This window comes from Xiphophorus maculatus, chromosome 4 (assembly GCF_002775205.1).
Source record: "Xiphophorus maculatus strain JP 163 A chromosome 4, X_maculatus-5.0-male, whole genome shotgun sequence".
In the NCBI taxonomy this organism is placed as follows: domain Eukaryota; kingdom Metazoa; phylum Chordata; class Actinopteri; order Cyprinodontiformes; family Poeciliidae; genus Xiphophorus; species Xiphophorus maculatus.
This window is the reverse complement of record NC_036446.1, coordinates 12,876,189-12,892,786: the sequence shown is the minus strand read 5'-3', so window position 1 is coordinate 12,892,786 and position 16,598 is coordinate 12,876,189. Positions and strand designations below refer to the sequence as shown.

The window sequence follows — 16,598 nt, the reverse complement described above, 5'->3', positions numbered from 1 at the left end:
GCTTTCTTCTGTTTGTGATTTTTTTTGTTTTGTTTGTTTGTTTAATCACACTCAAATCTCTCAGATCATCAAACAAATGTTAATATTAGACAAGAATAATCTGATTAACTATAAAACTCAATTTTCAGGTGACCAAATAATGTATGCAGAGAAATAATTTAACTTTAAACTTTAATAATTGGTTTTGACACTTTGGTTGTGTTTGATATTCGCATCACTTTTGACTTTTTTTTTGCAGAATTATTTTAATTCATCCACAGTGGAGGGTATTCAATCATTAACGTAAGCATCTCAATCAGATTTAAGTCTGGACTTTGACTAGGCCAGTCCAAAACCTTTTCTAAAGCCATTCACATGTGAACTTGCTGGCGTGCTTTGACTCCCTCTGCTCTTGAATAAATGAAATATTCCTGAAGTCATAAACTGACGGCAGAACATCCTCCTTCAATCTTGTGCAGGTCTATGTGTTAATTTTAAAATAATTTGTCCTACTTCATGTTGCGGACAGGTTCTGCTCAAGTGACTTCTTGAATCTGACGGTAATTTGTTTACAAAAACAAAGATTTAATCTTACTACCTGATTTAACACTTTTAAGTAAAATCATTTGAACATTTCTTTATGCAACTCCACAGCTTAACTTTGCACAATTAAAATTTGCTTAATAATCTGGAATATTGAAGTGACATATTTGAAATATACTTTCTGGCAGCGCTGTATAATAATATCTTAAATTATGCAAAGATTACTGTATTTTATTTAGGAGGATTAAGGCTTTTTTTTCTTAGGGTGGCAAATGAATTACTGGAAGTAATAAATTGTTTAAAGACTCAAATGACACAAAAATAATTAAATTAGAGACACAGTGGTGTGGCTGTTTAATAAGAAACTATTCATTTACTAAATGTAGAACATTTTAGGGATTTCAGACGTTTTAAGATTGTCGTACTGCTACTGAGACTCTTATCAGCTGTTACTACAGGAGTTTTTATATGCTTTGAATCAATATTTGCACATCATGATTTAAAGTGACAGTTGTTTCATTATCACAAATCATTTTCAGCATCTGCAGTTTCTGATTTATCTATTTTCTGGAAAAGGAGTGCATGTGGGTTTTTTTTTTTGTTTGTTTGTTCTTTTTGCTATGGCAACCCAGCAGTAGACTGACGGATTGCAGTTCTTGTTTGAATGCTGCCCTTGATGAGCCTCTCCTAATTTGATTTACTATTCAAAGTACTGGATTCATGATGCGGCCTTTCAAAATAAAACAAAAGAACTAAGAATCTGTGTTTTCAAAAAGGTTTTCAAATTAAACTGTTGGTAGGTGTTACGACTGGCTCAAGGTCATAAAAATTGGAGGAGACCATGCAGTGGTTAAAGTGCAGAAAAAGGAATATTTATTAACAAAAACTACAATGGATTGTGGAAGTCAATGTCAGTGGCGTAAAGCAAATGCTTGGATGTGTTGTATGAGTACATATGGAAGTGTTGAAGTGCAAAACAAAGACAAACTCAAATGTGCAACAGGGGGGGGACTGAGGCCGACAGCAGAGCACCACAAGCAGCAGAGTGGACGCCGAAGGCGACCCAGAAGGCTTAAATACTCTGTGCTCCAAATCAACGGGCCAACAGCACCGGCAAAGGGGAGGAGCACAAAGACAGACAAAAGCACCTGCAACCCAGCCCACAAGGCCCAGGGCCGTAACAGCAGGACTCTTTAATCAGACCAAAATATTTTAGCCATTTCAAAAACACTTGATTTCTCTGAAAGAATCTCCTGTAGCAGTCAGTGTAGCAACAAATCTGAAGAGATCCTCTGACTGAAGACTGTCATAAGCAGCCAGCAGCTCAGCTTCCAGGCAGCGTGGACGATATTCACGTTCTGGATGACACCATCAGTTGTTGGCAAGCACTGCTAATCCACCTCATTTGCTTTGGCCACTCCCCTTTAAAATGAGTATGATTGATGGAAGATATAATATAAACTTCCTCTTTCTCTCTCTACTATTTGGTCCTGCTTTGCATCCATGAAGCCTCTCAAATATATTTCTATATATTCTTTGTGTGTGTGTTTTAAGGAACAAGGGCTTTACTCTGTAAGTGTTTTGAGGAGCCTATATTTAGCATGGAATAATCCAGTTTAAATTAGATTTTGAACCAGAACTGATCAAACTCAGTAAAGACTAAAATAAAAGAAATCTTGAATACGATGCTAGCTCAGTTAGCTAACAGGTTAGTGTTTACACTCTGCAGAATAAAGAGGGAAATCCACTTCCTGTTGATTGTAATCTGTGATTAGGAATAGTTATCATGCAAACCCCCAGACAAAGCACCCTGGATAGTGAGCCGTAGTTTAAAACTTTTTTTAAAAACCCTCTGTAGGCAATATACTGAGGTTACCGTATCAAACATGTCTTTACATCATACAGAAATATTTCTGTTAAATGGGTTTTTAACTGATTTGTACTTGTTTTCTGATTTAACCTTTAGACTTGGATACAATAAAAGTAGCTGACTCATGCCCTTTACAGAAATGCATTTCTTAATTTCTGTAAAGTTTAACAGGCTGATTACAAAGTTCATCTGCAGGTCACGTTTGCCTTGAAACTGGCAGTGAGCCGCTGAACTGAAAGTTTCCAACCTTTGACTCATTCACTGACTAATCACGTCCTGAGATTGGCCCACAGTACAAAGAGAAATTCCTCCTTTTTACAAGGAACAGGAGGTTTTACGATCCATCTCTCAGATGTTTGAACACCAACAAACCAAAGTTTTGTTTTCCTGCATCTTGACTGAAGTATTTGTGACACACAATCTATTACTGAACTAATATTTTGCTCTTATTTCAATATAAACAGTTATTACAACCATTTATCATTTGATATATGCATACAATTACAACTACATTACTAATATATAGTGTATTTGTATTAATATTGTGTTATTCAGTAAATTCAGGTTATTTTAGAATATGACTATATGGGAAAAGTGTCATATTTTGACATCTTTCTGGAAAAACAATTGAGGTTTGAAAGATTCAACACTGCCAGATTGACAAAGTGGAGAATTTCTCACTGATTATTCAGTGTTTTTAAAAAAATGTTCTCCAATACTGATGTCACACATTTTGTCATACTTCTACAAAGAAAAGAAATAGCCTTTCTTGTCCCACAGAGCGGAAAAGCAGGTGACATCAAGGTACACATTTCAGCAACAAGGCAGTTAATAGTACTTTAAATCATAAAAACACACAAATAAAAAGTCATAAGAACAACATACAGTCACTAATTGAAAAATCAATAACAGACATTACATTTTGACGAGTGGCATCATCAAAATCATCAATACACATCAAATATGTGGGTTAATGTTCCAGTGGTTATGGGTCGACAGCAACTCTAAACAGGTGGGTTTTAGCCTTGATTTAAAGGAACGCAGTATTATATGTTTACGTTTGTATAAATATTTAATGTATGTACAAATATTTTCGATACTATTACTGACATGGAGCTCTAGAACTGATCAACAAAGGAATTTTGTCTTTTTATCTTCCAATAATTGCCCCTTTCTTTTATAATAATAATAATAATTGTTATTATTATTTAAAACTTTACATTTCTTAAAATGTTTTAATTTCAAGAAATGTAAAATTTTATATAATAATAATAATAATAACATTTATAATAATCAATTTATGATTAAATAATTATTAAAATTATGATATAATACCAATTATTTTATTACATTTATTATTATATAATTATAATAATAGTCATATATATATTTATTATAAATTTATGATTATTAAAATTATTAGTTTTAATTATTTAGATTAATAATTATAAAAAATATATTCTTGTCATCACTAATAATTATAATAATCAATGATGAGCTGTTTTAGGTTCATCTGAGGTTCTTCTTTGCTCTCATCTTTTGTTTGCTGCTTTTAACCCGGTTTAAAGTGTGTCTAGCGCCCCTATCGGCCGCACATGGAAACTGAAACAGTGTGATATATTTCCCCCCTCTGTTCCTTCAGCCACATCTGAACCTTTCTAACAATTCGCTTCCCAATCGGGACTTCCTCCACCCCGGAACCGCACGGCTCGACTCGCCGCCGACCCCCCGGCCCTCCTCCAGCGCTGCCTTAGCCGGTGTTTGATTGGATTAGAGTCGCTTAGCCTTTGCCCTCTAACCCCGCCGATGTTGGCTCGCTGCTTCCTGCTCTCTCCGCTCCCCCTCACCGACTGAACGAAGGCTGGCGAAGCCGCACGGCGAAGCGACGCGCTCCGCACCGGACACAGTGCTCGGCTTCAAGCGGGGTGTCGCGGATCACGCAAACCGGAGAGAGAACAGCGACGCGAAGCTCTCAGCCATGCGGAGGAAATCCAGGGTGTTGCTGTGTTTTGCGGTGCTGTGGGTGCTGGGAATAGCCTACTACTTCTACTCGGGGACAGCGATGAGTCGGAAGGTAGGGTTTCCGTTCCTCGACTGCTTTTTCCGGCGGCACGGTCCGCCCCAGCCGGCGCCCCGGTGGATGTTCCCTCCGGGACAAAGCCACGGCAGCCACGGCGTGATTTGTGGCTGTTCTCCCTGTGTTTTTGTCTGTGGATGTGAGCCGTGTGATAAAAGGCCTGCTACTATCAGTGGGCAGGCATCGATTTGGTGGAGATGCGTGTGGACAGGGTGGCTGGTCCGGCGTGCACGGAGCCCCCTACCCGGTGCCGGTGGTCGCCGTCAAGCGGCTGCCGGAGAAAAGCTGCCCCCATCAGCAGCTTTTCTCTGCTACTTTCTTTATTTAGGTCTTTTTGAATACAGTAAGTGTGCACGCATGCAGAGCAGCGGTAATCAATATGAATGTGCCCGGCCTGGCTTTCGGAACCGGGGGTGTTTAAGCCTATAGAGCACGTCAGCACAAGCTGCCGCTGCTGCCTCCTGAGCAATAAGCAAAGATCAGGAAGTGTGCAGATTAACGCTGCTTCAAATCACTGACATGCCACATGCTCTCACAAAGTGGCTTTTTAATATATAATTCAATGAAAACAAACATTTCTAACACCACTGTTCCACATATTTCAAAGCTACATCGATTATTCTGACGATTAATCAGATAAAAATGAGCACATTCTTGGAATTTTTCATTTGACACATTAAGGATTTTAAAAGTACAATATTAGAAAAACTTTTGTAGATGTAAATAACAAACAGTTTAAATCCTAGGGTGCTGATCCTGAAAAAATGACAAGTTTAAGCTGAATGTAGTTTAGTAATCAATTAGATGATTAATTTATTAATCGAATTAAAAAATAGATGTACAGCACAGTTTTCATTTAACTACTTAAAACATTTTTATACCATATTAGAAATACATTAAATATCCAAATAAATCAGTTTCTTAATATACATAATAAGAATATAAACATTTTATTGCCTAAAATGTAGTAACACCGCATTCATTTAGTGAATGCGTGATCATTTTTTGAAACAAATAATTCATGTGCAGCTAAAAAATACTTCTGACATCAAGATGTGAAAAGCTCAACCCTTTCTGCTTGACTTAATATTTATCTGTTGATTAATTTTCTGAATTATTGATTGATAATTGGTTAGCAAAAGGTGTTTAGTGGGAGATTTTATTTTGTTTATTATTATTATTTGTATTATTATTATTGAAGAATTTGAACTGGGTGAACTGGGTTTGTCACTTGAGGAGTTCTGGGACATATCTTCGTTTTTCTTTTATAATAAATACAAAATGTATATATTTTCTTTACAGTTTTGGCTTAATTATTCCTCTGAGTATGTCGTTCTTTCAGGAAATGGGCTTTTTTTTCATCATATTCTCCAGTTAGCGATTAATCGATTACTAAATTCTCCATTTTTGTTTACATTTCATGAAGTTGTGTTCATGTCTTCTTCAGAGGTTTGTGTGTTGCTTCATCTAGTGTTCTTGCTTGCAGCGCCACCACAGGTGAAGGGAGGAACAAGTTTTATTTTAACGTTTTGGATCGTTGGACACAGTGGAGTGTGAAAGCGAACCGCAGCTGAAAAAATATAACAAATGTTGCAATTTTGATTTTTTTTGATGAGGAAAATGTTTTAGATTTTTCAGTATTTGAACTATTGGTCACCGATTAGAGCTAATGAAGGGAGTTTGGTAATCTATGATCGATTAACTGATTGTTTGAGGGAAAAAAGGCTGAATATTTAGTTGGATTTTAAGTAAGAAAAAAAAACCCATTGGGATTATTCAATATTTTAGACTAATAAATGTGAAACTTATTTGTTATCTTGCCTAATTTACTGTATCCTGCTGCCTATAGTAAGGATGCACAAATTAATCAGAAGTGGCCAATTTTACTTTGGCTTTCTCTGATCTGCAGGTCAAATGTTAAAAATCTAATTTTTTCTTCATCCTGTGAATTAAATGCATCAAAAGCACTTTATTAGATTTTTTTTTTAAATCACTAAATTGGTGTTGGCCAAGAAAGTCCTGATTGTTGCATTTTGATAAATGAGAACATTACCTTGAAGCTGCAACTTGTTCTGACATTTCATAGATTAACTGAGTTCCCACCTGGCAGATTAATCAATAATGGTGGTAATTGGTATTTGAAACCTTATTTCAAACACCTGAGGTGAGTCGGATGGAGTGACCCTCTGTGTTTGACCTCCCTGACTCAGACTGAATTAGTTTTAGCCCAAACTTACCTAATAAGTCAGTCAGTTTTCCTCACATGACAGTGTTTTCCGTTCACATTACACCCAGCCTGTACATGCAGAAGTCATAAAACGCAATGTGTCGATGCATGATGGCTGTTTCCTCTGTGTGTATCCAGGTTGTGTGCTCAGTAAACTAGATGAGGCCGTGTGGACATCCTGTGTGTATTCCACCTGTCTCCCGTCTTGTCCTATCTGTCTCTCTGTTTGCTCTGCTCCAGTCAACCACAGCAAGCCTTTTTACTTTTCCATTAGGCTGATAGCTCGGCTCGCTGTGTGTGCGTTGGTGAGGTTCTCAGAGGGGTCAAAGTGACACACCCAGATAAGCAACTTTCTCCAGGCGTTAGATTTCCAGGAGCATTAATATGGATGAGGGATGCGCCCGGCAGGTGTCTTTACACAGCGGGACAGTTAATCAGTTTAAACAACACCGCTGCAGCTCGGGTAGAGTGTCGCTTTCTGTCACTCTCTTCTTAAGTCTGACAGAAGCGTTTGATGACATATTCCTCCTGTCATGAAGCAGATTTGACAGAAATCTTGTTATGAGCCTAAAGTTAGCTGAGTTTTGGGGAACTCGTTTTAGTAGATGTGATTTACCTAAATAATTAAAATTGATTCATAAATGGTTCTTAAATGCCACTTTAAATCCAAATAAGCTTCTGCCGGCCACGCCCTCCAACTCAACGTTTACATTCACATGTGAAAATGGCTGCAGACAGATGTGCAATTATATAACCCTACTTCATTGAAAAGTAGAAGTAGAGGCTGCTGCACAACCAAGAAGAATGCAGCAAGTGGTTTCTGGATGTTAAGTCAACAAGAAAACATTAGTGTTTCCCAGCAGCCATTGTACAGCTCATTCAGTGGTAAAACCAGCTGATCAAATGTGTTGGACGTCTGCTTGGATTGCTAGGTAACGGCAGACTGCGCCTTAATCTTTGAAAAGCAGAAGTGGGGCCTCCTGCACAATCAACAAGCATGCAGCAAGTGTTTTCGGAGTGGTAAACCCCTCGACCCTAGTCTTTTCCAGCAGCCATTGTTCAGCAGTAAAACCAGCTGACCAAATGTGCTGGAGCTGCTTTGGTTGCTAGGTGACGGGTGGAACTCTCCTGGGGTTGCTAGGTAACGGGGTGGGCTTCACTGAGGTTACTTGATGACGGGCAGTGCCTGCTTATTTGTGACGTTACATTCATGAGGTTTTTGAAACGGCTCATTTTCCAGACACCAAAAAACATTAGCTTATTACCAAAAGTAAGGTAATTTTATTTGTATAGCACATTTTCAGCAACAAGGCAGTTCAAAGAGCTTTACATGAGTTAGAAGGAAATACAAACAAACCAACAAACCAAAAGAAAGACAAAAGGATAAAAGTATTAAACTAAATATTTGTTCCCCATGTTTAATAAGAATAAGTAGTCCATGTAATGTATGAACTATTGGGTGTTTCTCTGGATTCTTGTCCTGATAAAGCTAAATGATGGTTCTCCATGTTTTATTCTATTAGTAAGTATAAAACTTTTAAACTGGTTTTAGAAGCAGTATAGACCCAAATGGAAGCTAGAAAACATTCAAAATGTGAATTTTGCATAATGGTTCCCCTGTAACATCCATCTGCACTCGGCCCTGAACTCCACTCACCTCTTATTGGTCAGGGAATCGCACAGCGCCTGCCTGCTTCCATTCCGCCTGACAAAGATGAATGCCGGCGTGTCATAGCTGGCCCCGATCACTCGGGATGCGCTCGGTCACGGCAGCTGCCTCAAACGGCCTCCTCTGAAGGAATCTCAAACGGCCCTGTCTCTGCGAAGAGAATTAGTTCAGCTGGCTTCTTCGTCTCTGTCACACACCGCTCACGCTCCGGCGCCGCGGATCAAAGCGTGACACTCCAAAGCCTGAAACTTCCTCTGCTTGGGAGAACTCCTCCTCAGAGTGTGTAGACCAATTTAATGAGGCTTTTTGAAACTAAACTGTTAGTCGGTGTGTTCTTTAGTGGGTTTCTCCTGCTATAATGACAAATAAATAAACAAAAAAAATTGTTTAGATCTCATAAACTATCACAAAATATTAGGAGGGATTTAATATGTCCCATTGCTTTGCAAAATAAATAAAACATTTAAACCTTGTGTTACAACCACAAACCTCAATGTATTTTATCTGGATTTCATGTGGTTGTCCAATGCAAAGTAGGGAGTGAAAGTAAATCCCTGACCTTTGTTACATCTTGTCACATTGCAGCTGAAAACTTTATTCGATTTTATTGGGTTTTTATGCATAAAGGCCAATACAAAGTGCTGGGTTATTGCAAGGTCTATAAAAGGCTTAAAAGTTGTCATGTCAACTTTAGATAAAAGGTATAACATTTTTGAAAATGCCCAGATCTTCCATGTTTGCATAATCGTTCCCCTGTAGTTTCTAAAATCATTGCTTTATTTTTGACACATGCATTATCGAAAATGTCAAGTACATTTAAAATAAAAAAACGTTTTGTTTTTCTTCTAAATAACACTATATTATATTGTAGGGCTGAAACGATTAATCAGATTAATCGTGATTACTAAAATAATTGGTAACTAATTTAGTAATCGATTAATCGTTAAGAGTATACAAATTCAACAAAGGCTATTTGCTGAAAGACCAACACACAGAGCAGTAATTAACCCAAAACTATAAAAAAAAGAGAAGCTTTTTGCATTATGATGCAAAAAACGTCATTTTTCTGTGAATCTGTTCTACCTTGAACTGCTCAAGTGACAGTTTCATCTTCACCTGCTTCAAATTCAGTTAAAAAAAAGTGCATTAAACGCCTTTTGCTATGCTATTATTAATACAAAATATAATCAACCGGTCAGCTCAGCACTATATTGTTGAGCGTTTCACATGTTGATGTTACAGGTGTTGTTGAATATGAATTGTACCATTTGTTTATTTGCATCTTTTAACACATTTCTAAAGTGGTATGAAATGAGCTCAAGTTTTACAGGAAAATCATGCAGAATGTGCCAATTTCTTTATCCAATTAATTGCCAGAATAATCGATGACCAAAGTAATCGCTAGTTGCAACCATAAAATCATCTAAGATGGTTCTTGACATGAGGTGCACAGGGTAACATCTGCCTCAAGATAAACGGTGTGATTGTGCACACATGAATTCACGCTCCTGCTCTCACCCAAAGGGGAAGCCGAGCCTCAAGCATCAGGGGAGACTGAGTGGGTTTTGTTCAGGTTTGCATTGGTCGTCTGTAGGTGGCAGCTGAAGTTCTGCGAGTTCTTCCTCTTTCAGAAACCCGAAGCAGGGAGACGAGCTCAGTGGGGAGTCAGGCTGGTTCAGTCAGCTATCTGCAGCTCTAGGCCTTCAGCCTCCACCTGTCTCTGCTGGTAGCAAAGATTGGATTTGTGGATACCACCGTCTTTTATCACACACAGCATGGCTTCTCTGACTCTGCATCCGGCTGGTTTTAAAGTAGGAGCTTTTTTTTTTTTTTTTTTTGGAGAAGTCGGAGTGAAAGTGAAGCTCCCTCGTTAAGGGCGTAGATGAGTTTTCTGTTTGGTGGTTTACAGAAGAAATGGGAGATTGGAGTAGGGCTGAATCGATTAACCGCAATGAATTGAGTATTGAAATAATTGTCAGCTAATTTACTAACTGATTAATCGTTAACCAGAGTATACAAAATCAAAAAAGGCAATTTAAGATGCAAAAAACGTATTTTTCTGTGAATCGGTTCTATCTTGAACTGCTCAAGTGGCAGAAATCCATTATCTTAATAATGGATTCATCACGATTAATCTGATTAATCGTTTTGGCCGTACAATATATTCTGGTTTTATTTTTAAGAATACCTGCAAGAACAACGCACTCAGAGCAGTAATGAAGCCAAAACTGAGCAAAAATGTGTATATTTTGCTTTAAGAAAACGTACAGAACTCCTCAAGTGGCATTTTTAGTCAAATTCTGTAAACAAAATCTCCTATTTGGAACCTTTTCCATCCAATTAATTGGTTAATCCAGTGGTTCCCAAAGATTTTCTGGACTCCCTATGGATTACAATAAAATCTTCCCCAAAAAAGAAAAAAAAAATCAACTGGGCACACACATCGTTCAACCAGACATAAACCTATACACATATTTTTTTCAAACTCCATTGAAGTTTACTGTATTTCACACTTCAGGTTGCAACAAAACACATTTCAAACCATCTTTACAGTGAAACACTTTTGTGTAACAGTTTGGGGTTTTTTCATTCATCCATAGTGCTTCTCCCCCTGCAATGGCACTGCAGCCCCACTGTGGGAACCACTGGGTTAATCCAAAAACAGAAAAAAAAAAAATCACAGATTAGTCCACACTTTAATGTTAAATCAAGCAGAAAGGACTGAGATTCTCACATGTTGGTAAAGTATTATTTTTTAGCTGCAGATGCATTGTTTGCTACTTATGCAGCGTACACTAAAGGAATGCTTGTGTTATTGCATTTTAGGCAACAAAAAGTTTATTTTTCATTGCATTATTTATTTATTGGCATCTTTTAAGGTATTTCTAATATTTTACAAAACTGCTTAAGTCATTAAATGAAAATTCTGCAAAATGTGCCAGTTTTTATCCGATAAATCGATTAATTGTCAGAAAAAGCGATACATGAATCGATTACTAAAACAATCGTGAGTTGCAGCTCTACATTGGAGTGTGAAATTCCCAGATTGTTCACATTTTCACCCATAATCGGACCAAAATCTATGACTTGCACCTTTTATTGCTGTGATTTCTGTCCTGAAACCTGTTCATACGCTGCTTTACTCATAATATTTATCGCACATGTAGGGGTTCCTGCTACAGCAGGGCCACATCTCTTCAACACCGACGAGGCTTCAGCAGCTCGAGAAGTTTACGCTGCCAAAATATAATATAATCTCACCCTCTGTGCTGTTTCATTGAGCCAACCCCAAGAATCAATGACTCAAATTAAGCAGAGAATCTCTGGATCTTTTTTATATGAGATGTTCAACGTAATCCATCTGGAAGTTTAGAAATAATTGATCATTAAAGTTGGGTTAATGATTTTTTTAGCTGGAGAAGGAGTTTTTAAAAAAAAAATTTAGCCGATAATCTACTTCACGCTCTCATTAGAGTTGGTTAACTTTACCCCTGCGAGTGTCGGGGAAAAGACGTTGCTGCTGTGCTGCAGCAGCGCCGCAGATGTGCGAGTCTGTGTGGGTGGTTTTAGGGTCAACAGCTTCTTTTCTCTGGGGACGGCTGTCAGTAAATCTGGGAGGCGAGAAACTTATCAGTGCAGCATCTGGATCTAGAAAGGAGAAATTAACACAGAGGATTTACAGTAGTTGTTATAGTTTACATGAAGGAAAATGGCTTCCTATGTTTGTGAACTTGCACATTGTTGAGTTGTTTTAAAATGAAGGCGAAGTCAGAAACTAAAAATTAGTTTTTCCAAGTTTTTTGAGTTTTATTTCAATGTGGAAAAGACTAACTAAAGGTAAAAGTCATGCTGGTATTTTCTCATTCTTCTTTCTAAATGGAATTGTACTAATTTATCAAATCTGCCATCAAACATAATTTTAATTCCTTTGTAATAAGATGCGAGAAAAGTGTAGAAATGATCCGTTTTCTCTGGACGTTTCAAGCATAATGCGATGGAAAAAGGTCGAATGCATTTAACTACAACAGTTTCAAATTTTACATCAGAGGATGTACAACTTGATCTAATTGCTTTTATTTAAATTAGAAGATGATATAATGCTTATCATTTCTATAACAATGTTATCTAATAATCATTTATCACTTTTTTGTCGCTTAATTGCTGCTTCTAATTGCTTATTATGCAGAATAGTTGAACTACTTGCCACTTTCCCTGTTACAAGAACAAGGAAAGTGCTTCCTTAATATTTGAAGGATAATTGATTTGGTAGTCCTGTAAATTTTCAAAAAGCTTTGTAATACAGAAAATTAAGTTTGCCAAATGAATTTTCCTGCTTTTATAAAAGGTTGTTGAAGCACAAATGTCCTACATTTGTATTGCCCTTTCCAGAGCTTTTTGCTTTTAAACCTCAAGTTGAGTTTACTTGACTATAAACTACTTCAATCTGGAACTTTTAAGATGGAGAGGAAGAAACTATAGCAGAAAAGGACTGATAATGGGACTGCAGTAGATCCCAAACAGGAGAATAAATAGTAATATCTCCTTGGCTGGCTTTATTTCTAGCAGCTGTATGCAGTTTGTATGGAGCCTCTAAAACCCAGTTACCATCTAATGGCACCGCTACAAGGAGATGGAGCCTGAAAAATGGCCAAGAAATCTTGATGCCTGACATAAAACCTCCTTTCTGTGTCTGCTTTTCTTCTACTGTACCCCCTCTGTCATTTAAGCCCTTCTGCTTAATCGCAGCAACATGTTGGATTCATGTCTAAGTTTTAAACTGATTACTTTCCTCTTATGTCATATTTGTTTTATTTTTTTCTTTCTGCCAGATGACAAACTTTAATGGGAAAGTTGAAAGGAGCGATGATATCTATTGTTCTTTGAGCTCATGCAGAGGGAAAGTTTTCAAAGAGATGCTTCTTATTATCACATCAAGAGAAAACAGAACAGCCCTCTATTGTTCAGCTTATTGCAGAGCACCGTATTGATGTAGCCGTCGCAGCTTCACAGTCGGGGTGACAGCAATCTGTGCTATCGGGATACATTTATAAATTTGCAGCTTATGTGGTGCACGAGTGGTCACGGTGTTTTGCCTGTGACCTTTCCACAGCAGAGGCATTCAAATAGAGAGAATTACCTGCTCAGCGCTGCTGTGATAAGGCTTTATTGGGTGCGTGAATCCTCACAGCTGTAAAGTTTCAGCCTTTAACAGAAGTCTAGGTTAGAGGATAGATATTGCCTCTTGTTTTCAGCTTTTTTAAAAAAAAAAAACAAACAATCCTTACAAATCCAAGGAGATAAAAGACAGACTGCATCAGCATATGTGTCAGATATTTACATTTTACACTTTGGCATCTTTTTTTTTAAGCTACTCCATCTGCCCCATTTCATCTGTTTGTTCCTGCAGATAAATCAAATACCAAACATAGTCAGAATAAATTAAGGTGCATAAAAAACAGGCATCCTGCCCACCCACCTCCTTCTCTCCCTGGTAGACAAAGCAGATAAATGTGTGATCTGCCATATTTGGGTCACAGGATCCCAAGACTGACTTTGTTCTTCTACCTTGAATTCAGATAAGATTCATGTCTTTGTTCACTGTTTTTGTGCCTAAGCAGGAAGACATTTAAACATAAAGTGTTGCTTTAAAATAGTTTGTAAAGCACTGCAGATGCAGGATGCTTTTTTGTTTGTTCCCAATTAAAGCTGGGCAATAAATTAATAGCAACGTATCAACACATGATCAATATCAATAGATAAAATGTCTAATATTCTGTAGTTTCACTGAACTCTGATCCAGAACCGCACAGAATTCTGGGGAATGTAGGCAGAAGAAAGACTTTAGCCACTTAAACTCTCAAGGATGGTGGAATCAACTAACTCACTCTTTGGTTACCTAGCAACAACTAGCTCACTCATTCTTTGGTTACCTGGCAACAACCGACTGAGTAACTGGCGCAGCCGCAGTTTAATGTTTTACCACTGTGCTTCATAACTGCTTAAAAATAAGAGAAATAACAGCGTGACGTGAAAACTGTGGATAAAACGGGAAAGGTCGCCTCAGCAGTTTCACAGTATTTCAGATATTTGAAACAAAAAACTGATCAATTGTATTGATATCGACCGATATGAAACGCTTGTATCATGATACGTTTTTCAGCCATAATAATGTCTAACTGGCACCATTTTTAATTCCAAGCAGGAAGTTGTGGTTGTTTTTGAAGCAATCTAATTGGCTGACTTAGGTTTTAGCTTTACGCTACACTGCCCCCTGTTGGTTTGGCATGTTTGTTCGGGTTCATTTGGGTGAAAACTTTTCTGAAACCGATCCTCTGTGTATGCTGGTGTTATATTTTTACATTTTGTGACAGAGATAAGTCTGTGCAAGGCCCAGATCGATTTGTTTCTACGTGTTGTCTCTAACAACAGAGCAAAGCTTCTCTTCTGTTGATATTTAAAGATTTTTCTGGCATGAAATATTTCCACATCCATCTGACCTTTGTTCATTTTAGCTCTCTTGTGTTAAAATGCCATCCTTTGAAGCTCCCATCTGTAATTCACTGTGAATGCCACATCCTTCTCCATTTCCTAGCTTTCATTATCTGACTCCAGCCTTTCTGTGCCAGCACTGAATGAATGAACAATGTGCCATTTCTTGTTGTGTCACTTTTTCGGGTTTTGAAAGCGACCTGAAGGACAGATATTACCAGTTCAACCGTTGGGAACAGACACAGAAGAATGCGGTCAGGTCGTAAAGCAGGTTGTATTTTTGTACAGATGCAGTCAAGGTTTTTTTTTTTTTTTATCTTTAAAACTGGAAAGATAAACAGCCTTCTTGTTCCAAGCAGGCTGTTTTCTGTGATCTCAAAACCTTTGTATGATGATGAGGCAGACTGAAGTGAACACACACTCAGAGAAAAGCGTAAAAGTTTTAAAGTTATGGTCCAAGTTAAAGGAAAGGCCTGTAAAGTTTTCCTTTTACTGTATTGTGAAACGAGTTTCAGGAAGCAAAGTTGCTGATGCGGTTCTACTGGCCTTTACTGCTCCTTTTTAAAAAAGGAGGAAGAAACCTAGATGAATAACAGCCACGGGAACAAATATGTGACGTTTGTTGTTTTAGATAGAAGGAGAAGGCTTAAAAATACACGTAGAAGTCCAACAATTAACCTTTTAGGTTTAAGACGGATTCTTCCTAGACCTTTGAGTTTATGTTAAAAAATAATGTAAAAATCCATAAGTGGAGTTTCCTTTTAAAGCTGCTGGAGTTCTGACGAGAAAAGCATGAATGGTGCGCATAAAAAGACTCGTTGGATGGCACTGATACTCTGCTGTTGTGTAGGACTCCCTGTTCTGATGGAGACCTTGGTTAGTGGTGTAGGATAATTAGACCTATTTAATGTAATGTCTGTTATATTTGGCTCGGTTTTAAACCAAACCCTCAATTTTAACACAAATATGTTGAGCATCCACAGAGAAAACCCTCTGGCTCGGCCATTTTCAGGTTTTTGTAAAGCTGCAACCTGCTGATTCTGATTTCACTAACGTAACTCTTCAGATGTGTTGCCGTTGTAATTTAAACCAAAATGATGTTAATGACTTTTCACTGTAAAATACTAAAAATTCTTTCGTCAGGAAATCGACTAATATCAATCAGGCTTTTTAGCATACAGATATGTTTTATACAAATAACATCGAGCTGATTAGGAATACTGTACACCTTGCTAGGCGTCTACTTTAGATCTTTGAATGTGTACCAATGCAGCAAGTGGTTTCTGGATGGCAAGTCAATAGCAAAACGTTTGTCTTTTCCAGCAGCCATTGTACAGCATATAAAGCGATAAAACCAGCTGACCAAATGTGCTGGAGCTCCGGTTGGGTTGCTAGGTAATGGGGCTGGCTTGGCTGGGGTTGCTAGGTAACAGTACAGTGACCAGTGAATGTGACTTAAAAATTTGGGAGGTTTTTGAATCGGCTTTCAAAAACCTCAAGTTTCAAGTTTGCATAATATGTCCCCTTTGATACAATAAGTGAAATTAAAAGTTGAAGCTGTCTTTAAAATATTTTATAAGTGAGTGAGTTTAGGCTGTATATAGCATTTTTTGTGTAATCGCTCTTATTTTGTCTGAACAATGCTCTATGATACACGTAAATAACCCTAAATTAAGCTCCTTATTTTTGTATCCCCTTTTTAGCGCTTACGTCTTTTATGTAGTTGTATTTGTATAATTTATGA

The 16,598-nt window shown here is 37.7% G+C and overlaps 1 protein-coding gene across 1 annotated transcript in view; it reads left to right on the top strand.

Moving 5' to 3' along the window:
* Positions 1-4,011: 4,011 nt before the first annotated feature.
* Positions 4,012-16,598, top strand: part of galnt2 (polypeptide N-acetylgalactosaminyltransferase 2) — a 74,965-nt gene continuing 62,378 nt past the window's right edge. The window contains exon 1 of the mRNA XM_005804218.3: positions 4,012-4,466. Coding sequence (XP_005804275.1) covers positions 4,371-4,466 — 96 coding nt within the window. The 5' untranslated portion in view covers positions 4,012-4,370. The remainder of the gene's footprint in view (positions 4,467-16,598) is intronic.